Here is a 12,772-nt window from a genome sequence, read left to right as displayed (position 1 = left end):
CGTCTTTAGCATTTGGCTGAAGAAACATTGGATTTTGTTCTGCTTGCTGTTGCAAAGAAAAGGAGGTGCATTGATGAGACAAGTTTTAAAATTTATCCTTTTATTGGAGTTGGGGGCATAAAGAACTCTAGTATGAGCAGTCTGGAAACTGGGTATCCATTGATTTGCCACATACTGACTTTTTGTAGTCTTTTGTCAACATGCCCTCTGTGACCAGTTAGACTTTATTGAAAGTTATTAGATGGATTCTGAGAATAGAGAGAGATCCCCAGTTTTTTTTATTATTAATTCTCACTGTTGTTGCTGCTCTCATCAAAATGATCATGTCCACGTTAATGAGGTGAGTGGTAATATTAGTGAAGTTTATTGTTAGTGCCTTTTTATAAATGAGATCTTAAATGTCACTGTTAACTGACATTTTAGTTGACACCTAAAAACTGTGCAAAGCTAAAAATTATTTTTGCCTTGCAAGGTAGCTTGAGAATTGAAAATTTGTTTGGTTCATAATTTTCAGAGAAAAATTGATGCTCATACCAATGTGTGCTTTATGCTAACTGTGAATCAGCGTATAGTTTAAAAGCCTCTCTTATTTTGAACCAGCCTGAAACCCCTACTCCATCCACCGATTGCCCTGACAATCAAGGATTTTGGAGGAAAAACTCCAGATTCCAAAATATTGATGAGTTTAATAGGCCTACTTTTACTCCAAACATTTTTCAGACAACAGAAAAGAAATTACCATTTGGAGGGAGATTCATGTGCATTTGAGACAGCCTTGTTTTTAACATGGCAAAAATTCTCTTGCTATATTTTCTAACCAAGCTTCTAATTTGCAGTGGTGTGAGAGTTTTAATACTGCTTTGCTTTGAGTTCTGTATTGTTTATTTTGGAGAATAAAATTTCTTTGGTCTAAGCTGATAACTTTAATAGAGTGCTGAGAGAAATGCTGCACCCTTTCAGTATAGAGGTTAAACTGAGGCCCAGTGTGCCTCCTCATATGGACGTAAAAGACTCCTTTTCACTGGATGAAGAGGAGCAGGGGAGTTGACCTGGCTAATAACACTATCCCTCAACCAGCATTATGGAAATAGATTATCTGGTCATTATCATGTTGCTGTTTGTGGCATCTTGCTGTGTGCTCATCAGCTGCTACCATAGTGACAACACATCAAAAGTACTTGATTGGAATTGCTTGGGAAACTCCTGAGGTCACACAAGATACTGTGTATATGTTCAAGTTTGTTCCTTCCCTTTTCATTTTCTGAACCTGTGCTGTCGTGAAACTTGTGACCTAAGCAACTCTGCTTATTTGTTTCCCAAAATGTTTTGAATTACCCATGAATAATATAAAATCAAAGGATTATATTGAAGGGCAAAAGGTATGACATCAAAATGGGAAGTAAATTTGTGATTATTCCATGTTCTCCAGTATATTGTGTGGGCATTTGGTTCCATAGCTGGAAACTGCAAGCCTTTTGTCATGACATTGAGCCCTGTTGATTAGAAATGCACCAAAAGTTATTTTATGTTCACAATCAACAAGGTCAGTTTTACTGGTGCATCCGGTGTTTTGAATGAGTCTACAGCCATACCTTGTGGTGGCACCAAATAATTTGCTCCTGATTTAGGAAAATTAAGACTTTCATCTTGTCCTCAAGCTCAATATATTTTGGGTTGCTTTGGGGGGTTAGTGATGTGGGTGGTGGTGGTGGTGGGTTGGATGGTTGAAGGTATTGGAAGCCGGGAGCGAGCGGGGGTGGGGTTGGGTCCCATGTGGGTTGGGGGTCGGGTCCTGTGTGGGTCAGTGGAGGGGCGGTGATGTGTAGTCTGTTCCCGCGTGGGTTGAGGGAAGGGGGGTGGCGCGGTGTAGTTGGGTCCCGTGCTGGTCGGGGCTGGGGGGAGGGGGGTGTGGGGGGGCGCAGTGTAGTCAGGTCCCGTGCAGGTCTGTGCGTTGGTCGGGGTGGGGTGGGGTGCATCACAGTGTAGTCTGGTTCTGTGTGGATCAGAGTGGTGGGGAGGAGGTAGGGGAAACCTTGGGTTAGTGGGGGAGGTAGTTGGTGGGGGGCAGCAGTTTCTTGGGGGCTCTAGTGGGGAGTTGGGAGGGGTGTGGGGAGGGGGTTGCTCCCATGAGGAGTCAGGGTGTTTGTGGTGGGGGGTGAGGTTGCTCCCGTGGCTGTGTCGGAGGGGTGTGTATATGTGGGGGGAGGGGGGGTGGCCTGTGGCCCTATGGGGGTTAGTCAGGGGAGGGGGGGTATGTGGTGTGTCAGGGAGTCCTTTGGGGGCTACTTGGGGGGGGTCTGAATTTTGCGGTTTAAATCACATTTTTGTATGGTTCCCAGTGCAGGGCAGTTGGCCTTTGGAAGCTTGAACTTCCCAGGCAATTGCCTTATAATACTTAACCGAAAACTCATGGATGGAGTGCCCCAGATCATCTTTGGGTACACCCCAGATACACTGCTCCAGAGGTCTGAAATTACAGGCCAATGCTCACCAATATTTTCACTTATCTTTTCCCCTCCCTTTCTATGGGAGATGTTGATTCCTGCTGAAGTCTGTTGTTCCTCTGGCACATAACCCAATGTCATTTTCATGTATGGGCCATGATGATTGGCAGATTATTACTATGCATCAGGGTATTTGTGGGACCGCCTTGCTAAACCAGCCACCTCCCCTACACAGACGTTCTTCATATATTTGTAAAAGGTACAGTGACTTCTATAATCAACAGCCAAATAGGCCATAGTTCAACAGAGATTATTTGGTTAACCTGTTTCATAGTTGTTTACTTTTGTGAAAACTGAAAAGCTACAAAGTAGTTGGGTTTCTGCCCATTGATATTGCATAGTTGTCACAGTACGTGGTTCAAGATTGGAATGAAGTCTGTGGTAAACCTACCAGCACTGGTGCAAAACTCTGATCTTGGTAAAGATTTCAGTGCAGTTTAATTCCAGTTTTTGTGCAGTTTTCTTGGGTTTTACTTGGCTTCCTTTCTTAAGTCTGTTGCATGCACCATTGCTAGATGTCCATCTTTATTTGGTGCTCTCTGATTCCTGGTTGAGAGGGAGGAGCTAGTGAAATGACAATGTACAAGTTTTTTTTAATATTATTTGTTCTTGGGATGAGTCTCACTGACGAGGCCAATCAAGTTGGGAATGCTTTGTCCTGGATGTGTGTAGCTTTTTGTGTGGGAGCTGCACTCATCCAGGCAAGTGGAGAGTATTCTATCACACTTGGTGTCAGCGAGTTCATTTGAGTAACAGTTTGTTTCTTTTTAAAATGCTTAATCGGTTTCTCATTGCATTTGGCACAGCACAGAAGATCAATAAACTAGCTCTGAAATTCCAATATATTTGATAAGTGAAAGCAGTGAAGTGCTCTGTTACATGCATGAAAAAGTGTACTGATATTAGGGGTCATTTCACCAGCATATTTTTAAAAATTTATTCACGAGCTGTGGGGACTGTTGGGTAGAACAGCATTTATTGCCCATCCCTAGCTGCCCTGATGAAGGTGGTGGTGAACTGCATTCTTGAACTGCTGCAGTGCATTTGTTATAGGAACACCCACAGTAATGTTAAGGGTGTTCCAGGATTTTGACCAGGTGACAGTGAAGGAACTTCTGTGCAGAAGGTCATGCTTTCCTGATGGTTCTAAAGGCATAGTGAGAAACAGGAATGGATGCTCTGTGCTGTTAGTGAGTTGGAGTGATAGTGTTGACACCTCCTCGCTGTCCCTGCCCGAGAACATCAACTATTAAGAACTTGATCTCGTCTAGAATGTAATGAACTTCTGTGGGATGGCAATCACAGTTGGATTGCCACTCTGCTCTTTTTAACTTGCTTATTATGGAACAGCACATTTCTTGCCCATTCTTCCAACCCAGGCCTCGTGAGAAACATGTTGTGTACCTGGTTCCCGAGCCCTTCTAGTGCAGGGCAGCAACCTCGGTGGGGGGAAGTGAAGTCAAGCCCCTTTCTTTACGCCACTAGCTGCCATAAACCAGGTAAGCTTAAGGTCCCAGCCACTTTGAGAAGCCAGGGAGGAATTAAGTGGCATTGGGTAGAGGGGGTTGGTCAAGGGGAGAGCGGTCAGGGGGAGGTCATGGGGGGTCAGGTGGTTGGGGAGCCGGGTGAGTCGGGGAGGATGGAGTCAAGTATTAAAAGTAGTTTTAATCCTTCTCAATTTTACTGGGTAACTTTTCTGCTAAGAGAATTGCCCCTAGTGCATCTTCTGGAGACATTTTGGGGTGGGAGGGGGGTGGCCCCCAGCGCATCTTCTGGGGCATCTCTGGGTGGGAGGGGGGTGTCCTCCAGCACACATTCTGGGGCACCTTGGGGTGGGGGTGGGTTGTCCCCTGGCGCATCTTCTGGGGCACCTTAGGTGTTAATTGACAAAGAATCAAAATTGTATCAATATCCATTAAGAATATTTTTTAACTAAGACCAGATGCCAGCAGTGTTTGGTCTATATGGAATGGAATAGGTGAGATGAGAGTGACTACCCTTACCATCAAGGCAGCATTTGACTATGTGTGGTGTCAAGGAGCCCTAGCAAAACTAGGGTCAGTGGGAATTAGTGGAAAACTCTCCGCTGGTTGGAGTTATACTTAGCACAAAGGAAGATGGTTGTAGTTGTTGGGGGTCAATCATTACCATAAGGTTGGAAGTGGGGATGTTTGCTGATGATTGCACAGTGTTCCGCACCATCCATGACTCCTTGGATACTGAAGCAGTCCACATTCAAGTGCAGCAAGACCTAGACAATATCCAGGCTTGGGCTGACAAGTGCCAGGCAATGACCATCTCCAACAAGAGCGAATCTAACCATCACCCCATGACATTCAATGGCATTACCATCGCTGAATCCCCCGCCATCAACATCCTGGGGGTTACCATTGGCCAGAAACTGAACTGGACTAGTTACATAAATACTGTGGCTGCAAGAGCGGAGAGTAATTCACCTCCTGACTCCCCAAAGCCTGCCACCATCTATAAAGCACAAGTCAGGAGTGTGATGGAATCCTCTCCACTTGCCTGGATGAGTGCAGCTCTAACAGCACTCCAGAAGCTTGACACCATCCAGAATGCAGCAGTCCACTTGATTGGCACTCCATCCGCAAACATTCACTCCCTCTGCCACTGGTGCCCAGTGGCAACAGTGTGTACCTTCTACAAGAGGCACTGCAGGAACTCAAGGCTCCTTAGACAGCACCTTCCAAATCCACGAGTGTCACTATCTAGTAGGACAAGGGCAGCAAATGCATGGGAACACCACCATCTGGAAGTTCCCCTCCAAGCCAGGCACCATCCTGACTTGAAAACATACCGCCATTTCTTCATTATCACTGGGTCAAAATCCTGGAACTCCCTTCCTAAAAGCACTGTGGTTGTACCTACACCACATGGACTGCAGCGGTTCAAGAAGACAGCTCACCACCACCACCTCAGGGCAATTAAGGATGGGCAATAAATGCTGACCTAGCCAGCGACGCCTACATCCCATGAGTAAATAACAACATCCTTATGATTACATGATACTTCTACACTTCTTAACCCAAAGCATTTATAGAAATGCTTAATTAGCAAGAGAATTTTCGGGTTATGAAAGTTAATTGATTAGTATGATTCTTGCTCTTATTAATATGACCGTACTTTAGAGATAAGGAGTGAACCGGTAGATGCAAGTACAAAAATAGCTGAAAAATAGATAATATAATTATAATATACTCAAGTGTGGGTTTTCACCGATGGTCTCATTAATGACATCTCCCACTGCATAACTATGATCCATGAATGAAACATCTCAGTATCTATTCCCAGAGGGTACTGAGTTAGCTGAACTCAACAGGGACTTTAGCCAAATTCTGCAATTTGTCTAAATGTTCTCTGGGCTGGGGAGAAGTGTTATTTTTGCAATAATTCTTGCTCCTACTCACAATTCAATGATCCACCAGTGGAAAGGTGTGAGAGCATTTGGTGAGGAAAGCATTAGTCTTTGCTGTGAGTGATTCTTTACTGTCTCCTTGCTCTTTTGGTTATTCAATTTAAACGTGATTCGTTTAACCTTCGGTTCAGTGTGCTGGAAATGGGCAGGGGTCTGGTGCTGGCATGTCATCAAAGTGAAATCCTGGGATTTGTTGTCAATCGTGGGGTGGGTAGCTGCAGGATAGTTGAGAAATTAGAGACTTGGAGCCATCCACTACTGCAGAATACTGCAGAAGGTCCTACGGTGGAGCAGAATTTGGGGAGCTGGGTCCCAGGATTGGCAGTTCAGTGATCTTTCAGCATGGCATGAGGGGAGAGAACCAGACACGGTGTGGACACCCCCCCCAGCTTGAACAGCATTTAGGAAGGAATTGGATAAAAACTTGAACAACATAAGTGAGTGATGAAGAAAAGGCAGCAGGTTGAGATCATAAAAGAGAACTCCAATTTAGAGTCAATACTGTTAAAATGGGCCTGATAAACATTTTTTAAATCAGGCAGTCCAAAAATGTTGAGTTGCTTCTCAAACAACTTCAAGCCCAAACCTGATAGAGCAGACCCTACCATGAAACTTTTAAAATTGCCGCAGTTATCATCTTTCTTACCTGAGTAAGAGTGACCATTAATGGTCATTTGTGCACTGTACCTGTGTATAGCACATCCCTCGAGCTAACAGTGAATAAGCTTTTCATCCATCAATTCAGCTGGTTTTGAATCCCTGTCTGGAGTATGCCACCGTCTGTTTAATGAGGCTGTATATTACCATCTTGTTGAGCCATACAAAACAGTTTTGTAAAACAATTTGTTTATAAGAGTATTTCATTCACAGAGGATCAAAATCCTGTATTTTGATGCATATTCCTGTACTTATTCTAATAAATTAAAAAATAATTCTGGTAGAAAGAGAAGGAGGATATAATGTTTCGTATTTATCAATGTTGTCCAGCATTCACCCCTTATCTGTGCAGTTCCTTTTTGCGCTCTACGTTTTTCTGATTTATGCTATAAGTTACATTGCACTGATGCTGAACTTGCAGTGTGCAACCTTTCAATGTTCACTCATGTTTTCCCTCAGGTGCAGTTTTCCTCACTACTGAGGTTAACTCATCTATAATAGCCTTGATTATCCTTAACTTTTTTGAACAAGGATATCACACTAATTGCCTTCCACTCCTTTGGTACAATTCTAGTTTTCTGTTCCAGTACTGCCCAATTTTAAAATTTTTAATAATGAGCTTCAAATATACTCCAAACAACAAATATTACCATTATTGGCAAAGTTATTCTTACCTGACCATTTGATATATTTGCATAAAGAAAGATGTTTAGGAAATAGCTTTGTTGTAATTATCTAATTGAAGGGCATGGATCATTTTCTTTTAGAAAAAAAATTTCTGTAAGTGCATATCTGGTCAAGTCAACATTGGCAAGACCTCGGATAACGTTTTGGGTTAAATCGGGTTGCGGTGAAAGTTTGCATCCAAAATTAATCTATATTTGTGTTTTAGCTTGACTTGATCTGATGTGCATCAAACATTTTCTATCTTTGTTTCAGATTTTCATATTTGTGTTGAATGTATTATTTCCTTTTGTTCCTTAGGGGGTAAAACCAGCCAGCTTTGACAAGGTAGCGATCCCTGAAGTTAAAGAAATAATCGAAGGATGTATCCGCCAGAATAAAGATGAACGGTGAATGTCTTGACAGCTGTTGTTGAAGTGATGTGGGATTTAAAAGTTGCATTGCATATCTGAATTTTTGTAATTGCATATAAGTTAGCATTCTGAAGAGATTGTAATTATTTTCCAAAAGCAGTTATGTATTGCCAGGGAAAAATCACAAATTCACAAGTCACAGAGTTAGGTTCGGATAGGATTCATTCCAGTTTCAGTCTTATGCTGTGAAATTTGTTTGCCAGCCCACCAGCGGCATTTGCATTCAAGCAGAATAGCATGCAGCACAGTGGGTGCTGTCATTACCCACTGTCTGGAGCAATCTTAGTATTCCTTGGGAGGCTCCACACTGAATTATGGTGCTGCTTTCAAAATAATTGTAAGGGGGCATGGTGGGTTATGAAATCAAAAGTGAATCAAACCATGTTTGGAAAACAAGGAATGTAAGTAGAGTTTCAAGAGTAGGTTAACTTTAAATTGGGTCATTGTAGTGGACTTTTGAGGCGTAGGTAGAAGGAAGGACAACCTTCGACAGGTGAGAAGTAGATGGATGCTGAATGTAATGAGGGCATGACATAAAGTGTTTTTTTTTAACACTCGTTCATGGGATGTGGGTGTTGCTGGCTTGGACAGCATTGATTGCCTATCCTAATTACTTTTGACTTTTGAGAAGGTGGTGGTGTGCTGCATTCAGGTTCAGGATCTAAAGGAAGAAAAGTTTAGGTGGGGAATAGGAATTCCAGAAAAGAATTTGTATAAGCAGTTGTGAAGGTAATTTTTTAATGTTAATTATTTGGAAAACATTTGACATCAAGGTCGCAGATTTTAACCTACCCAAGTGCAGAAAAGGCTCCTAAACTAAGATTGGCGACTAGAAGGAGTTTTACTCTGCATCAGGTTATGCTAGACCTGATATGCATTTGCTTGATTTTTTTGCTGGCTGCTTGAAATAGGCAGAGTTCATTTTCCGCAACACCAACATCAGTTAGTTTTATGAGTACAATAAAAACTTTATTCATATTTTGTGTTCAAATTTGCTTGTAGGTATGCAATTAAGGACCTTTTGAGCCATGCCTTCTTTCAGGAAGATACTGGTGTTCGTGTAGAGTTGGCAGAAGAAGATGATGGAGAAAAGCTTGCAATTAAGCTTTGGCTACGGATTGAAGACATAAAGAAACTTAAAGGAAAGTATAAGGATAATGAAGCCATAGAATTCTCATTTGACTTGGAAAGAGATGTTCCGGAGGATGTGGCTCAGGAAATGGTAAGTCATTGTGTTAATTATAAACCGAAATTTTGTGCTAGGATATTTGTGACTGCAGCTCACACAAAAAATTGTGACTTACACTGCAACATTTAACTGTCATTGCTCACCAGTAAAGTGAAATAATTTACCTATAAACCATTCCTGTGCAAGGTGAGTAACTTGTACCGAGAAGTATACCAAAAACAAATCTATCTTCAGTCAAGGCTTTCTATCTCAATTTTCTTTGAATGGAAAATGTGGTAGCTTTACATATTTTGACTTGGTGTGGTACTGTGCTTTATGTAGGTGGAATCTGGATTTGTATCCGAAGGAGATCACAAAACTATGGCAAAAGCCATTAAAGATCGTGTGTCTCTGATCAAACGGAAGCGAGAGCAACGACAGTTGGTTAGAGAAAAACAAGAGAAGCTGGAGGAGCAGCAGAAGAAGCATGATCAGCTGCAGCAGCAGAAAGCTCAGCAAGGAGCCAGTATCTCTCAAACTGGAGGAGGGCATCTTTCCCAGTTGCCTACCACAGCAGTTCCTTCTGCCCTTCCTGCCACCCTACCAACTCAAGTAGAACCTGAAGAGCCTGAAGCAGATCAACATCGATTGCAGTATCAGCCAGCTGGAAACTCTGTTACATGTACGTTGTTTCTATTAAGCCTTGGGAAAAGCTGTCTCAAAAAGAAATTTGGACTCTGTATAAAAACTGTGCAATATTGAGAAATCTGCCTTGTTGAATTTTATTTCCTTGATGAAAGAATTGTCACTGTCTCTGCCAGGTAACATCATTAATGACTTTATCCAGATAGTTGGATACAAATAATAACAGAAAATGCTGGAAATACGCAATAGCAAGCATCTGTGGAAAGAGGAAAAATTAACATTTCAGGTTGATGATTCTTTGTCAGAATTTAGAGATGCAGCAGTTTTTAAGCAAGGCAGGGAAAGGGTGGGGGGGCAGGAAAGAACAAAAGGGAAGGTCTGTGAAACGATGGGTTGAATGGTAAAAGGGATGCAAGGCGAAGGAGATGGTAACAAGACAAGCAAAGAAAATTAAATATATATCCTGTAGATGGGAAAAGCAGCTTCATTACCAACAATTTCTCTCCTTAAAAAAAAAAAGGCATGGGTTAGAGTTATGACCTGAAATCGTTAAACTCAATGTTGAGTCCAGTCTAGTCAAAAGATGAGGTGCTATTTTACGAAAAGTTTGTGCTCTTTGCCACGTGGAGAACTCCTGATCTTAATTTTCTTGTTGCAAGAGGCAGTAAAAGAGTAAGAGGTATTTAGCTTGCGAGTGAAAGTAAAGAGATATGAAAGAGACATTATGTTAAATAAATTTTTGTAGGACTTTTTTTGTCGTGTAATCATCGAGGTACTAACATTTAAGAAATCGCTTGCTTTTTAACCTGTCTTCCAGTCTGTTCCAAAGTCTCACTGAAATGTTTTTTTCCTCTTCATGAGTCGAGGATGTTGTCCACACACATATATAGGAACATATTTCACATACAAAGATTTTTTAAACTATGTAAAATAGTGAATTTCTGTTGTATATATTTATCAAGTCTTGTTTTTCCTGATATTTGAATTTTTAATCTACAGTTTTGTAGTCTGGTCAGTCTTTTATTAATGCTTTAGCATCTGCACTGGATCAGAGTTAAGAGCAATCTCAATTTCTGTCCTGACCAACACTGATTCATAAAAACTTTTTTCAAATCATTCATGCGCACTCTCCTACAGAAGAGAAAAGAATCCTCCTCTTAGAAAGATTTTCTAAATGATCTCTCACTACTTGAACCACAGGAAGCTTTTCACAACATATCCACTTTGTGTACAAGATAGCACTACTCCTCTTTCTGTTTATTTCACTCCTCATGCCCACACAAAAAAAATTTTCAGTACTGATTTCTAAGATCTCAGCACCAATTGGGATTGGATTTTGGGTCCTTTCCATTTGCTGTTGACTAACCCACACAAACCCAATATGAGAAAACAGCTCAGCTACTCAGCCACGCTGAGAGAGGTGTGTTTTCAATGTTTTTCAGCTCAATCATTCATTCCGAACTTGCAAATAACCTCAATTTCAATGTCATTGCCTAAATTTACAATGCTGGTGCACTTTAGATTGAAATGATTGAGTGGGTTTTACGGGATTAAATGAAGTGTGCTGTTGAAATCAGTATTCCAGACTTTGTCAGTTAACATAGCTTTAGATGCAAATTTGATATGTGTAGGTGTGCAGAACCACTCGAAGCAGAAAATTGTATGTACAATAAGTGAAATTTAAAGGGGTAAGGACAATTAAAATGGACTGTTAGAATAGGGGGCATACATTTTGAAAGCTTTTGGGAAGGCTTGGAAGGCAGCTCCATTTACTTGTCAATTTGTTGAAGCTGAAGGAGGCGGCAATTAAGAAGTGTAGGTAAAAGTGAAAGGGCAGGAAACCCAAGTTGCAGGTATGTGTCTGCTGGAAAGTGACAGAATAAACCAGCTTGCAGCTGTTATTTGGCTACTTAAGTGGAGTTGCTGCATAAGTAAGATGGTTGTGGGAAGCATTGGCCCCCTGTGTCACTCAGTTCAACCCTCTAGGTTTGCATCATAGCATATCTAGGAGAATGTGGATCCAAGATCTGTGTTGTTGCTGGACATTACTGTTACTGGCTGTGCCAGTTCTATACTGTATGATAGTTGCAGGTGTACTTGCAGCATATAGCACAGCTCTATATCTGGCACTCTGATTACCTGAATCCTGTGAGGACAGTTCTCGACTTATTGCCGTATAGGGGTGCCAGGGCCTGCAGCTATGATTATCATTTTGATAGGTACAGCTTAGAGCACAGAGCCTGATCATCCTGGCATGCTGCCTTTCAGGCAGTGCCATGGAAGATAATTACTTTGAAGGAAGCATACATTATAATTAATTGTGTCATTAGATCTGTTGTCCCATCTTCCTCTGGTATTAAAAGCCTCCACTTGGACCATCTGCCTGGCAAAGCCAAGTATGTTTATCAATGTTTGCAGGATATCCATGAAGCCTGGTCTGCCTGGAATCCTTTCTCTTCTAAACTCCTTACATTTGAAGATTTCCATAGGCAAATGTGTTGATGGTAATAATGGTACTGGGGCAAAAAACCCCACAAAATTTACAGCAGAGAAACATGTCATTCAGCCCAGCTGGTCTGTGCCAGTATATATACTCCAAACGCCTCCTTCCATTCTACTTCATTGAAGCCCAACAGTATAAACTATTCCTCCTTGTACTTATCTAACTTAAACGTGTCCATGCTATTCACCTTAACCACTTGTGATAGCAAGTTCCACATTTGAATTGCTCTCTGATAAAGAAGACTGTCCTTTTCTCACCTGAGAATCCCACCTGTACTTCCAACAGGGGTTGTTGGACATCATCCAGAAACAGGACACCAGTGATTTCTTCCCACCAACCCTCCACCCCCTTCACACAGTTGTGCTGAGGTCAATCATAGTTCCCTTACCATTGTCATTGCTGAAATAACTCAGCATAGACTGGGGATCAAACCTGGAACTTCATAAACTAAATGCTCAGTTGTTTACTAAGTAAACTCTCAGCCATTGGGTGGAGCCTTTGTGCCAGTTTTATTCCTTTAGTTTTCACTGCACCTCTTTTCGAAGGCTGGGCACAAAGGCTCATAAGAACCCAATTGCCAGAAGATAAAAAACAAATTAAGAAAAATAGATGTCTAAACCCATTTGCTTTAACATTATTCCCTTCTAATGAAATTCTACGTACTTACCACTGCGAAGAATTCTCAAATCACTTGCATCATAGGGGATTATGAATGTTAGGAAGTGGAAGCAGAACATCCTCATCCCAAAATTATAAATT

At 41.6% G+C, this 12,772-nt stretch overlaps 1 protein-coding gene across 10 annotated transcripts in view; it reads left to right on the top strand.

The window, feature by feature from the left end:
* LOC121293192 (serine/threonine-protein kinase WNK1-like) overlaps positions 1–12,772 on the top strand; it is a 209,452-nt gene that overhangs the window by 90,215 nt on the left and 106,465 nt on the right. For all 10 annotated transcript variants that reach the window (XM_041216001.1, XM_041216000.1, XM_041215993.1 and 7 more), the window contains exons 5-7: positions 7,585–7,673; positions 8,700–8,919; positions 9,208–9,547. In XM_041216001.1, the coding sequence (XP_041071935.1) occupies positions 7,585–7,673; positions 8,700–8,919; positions 9,208–9,547 (649 nt within the window). The remainder of the gene's footprint in view (positions 1–7,584; positions 7,674–8,699; positions 8,920–9,207; positions 9,548–12,772) is intronic.

Source organism: Carcharodon carcharias, chromosome 21, assembly GCF_017639515.1.
Source record: "Carcharodon carcharias isolate sCarCar2 chromosome 21, sCarCar2.pri, whole genome shotgun sequence".
In the NCBI taxonomy this organism is placed as follows: domain Eukaryota; kingdom Metazoa; phylum Chordata; class Chondrichthyes; order Lamniformes; family Lamnidae; genus Carcharodon; species Carcharodon carcharias.
The sequence above is the reverse complement of the archived record's forward strand: the minus strand, read 5'-3'. Positions and strand labels throughout refer to the sequence as shown.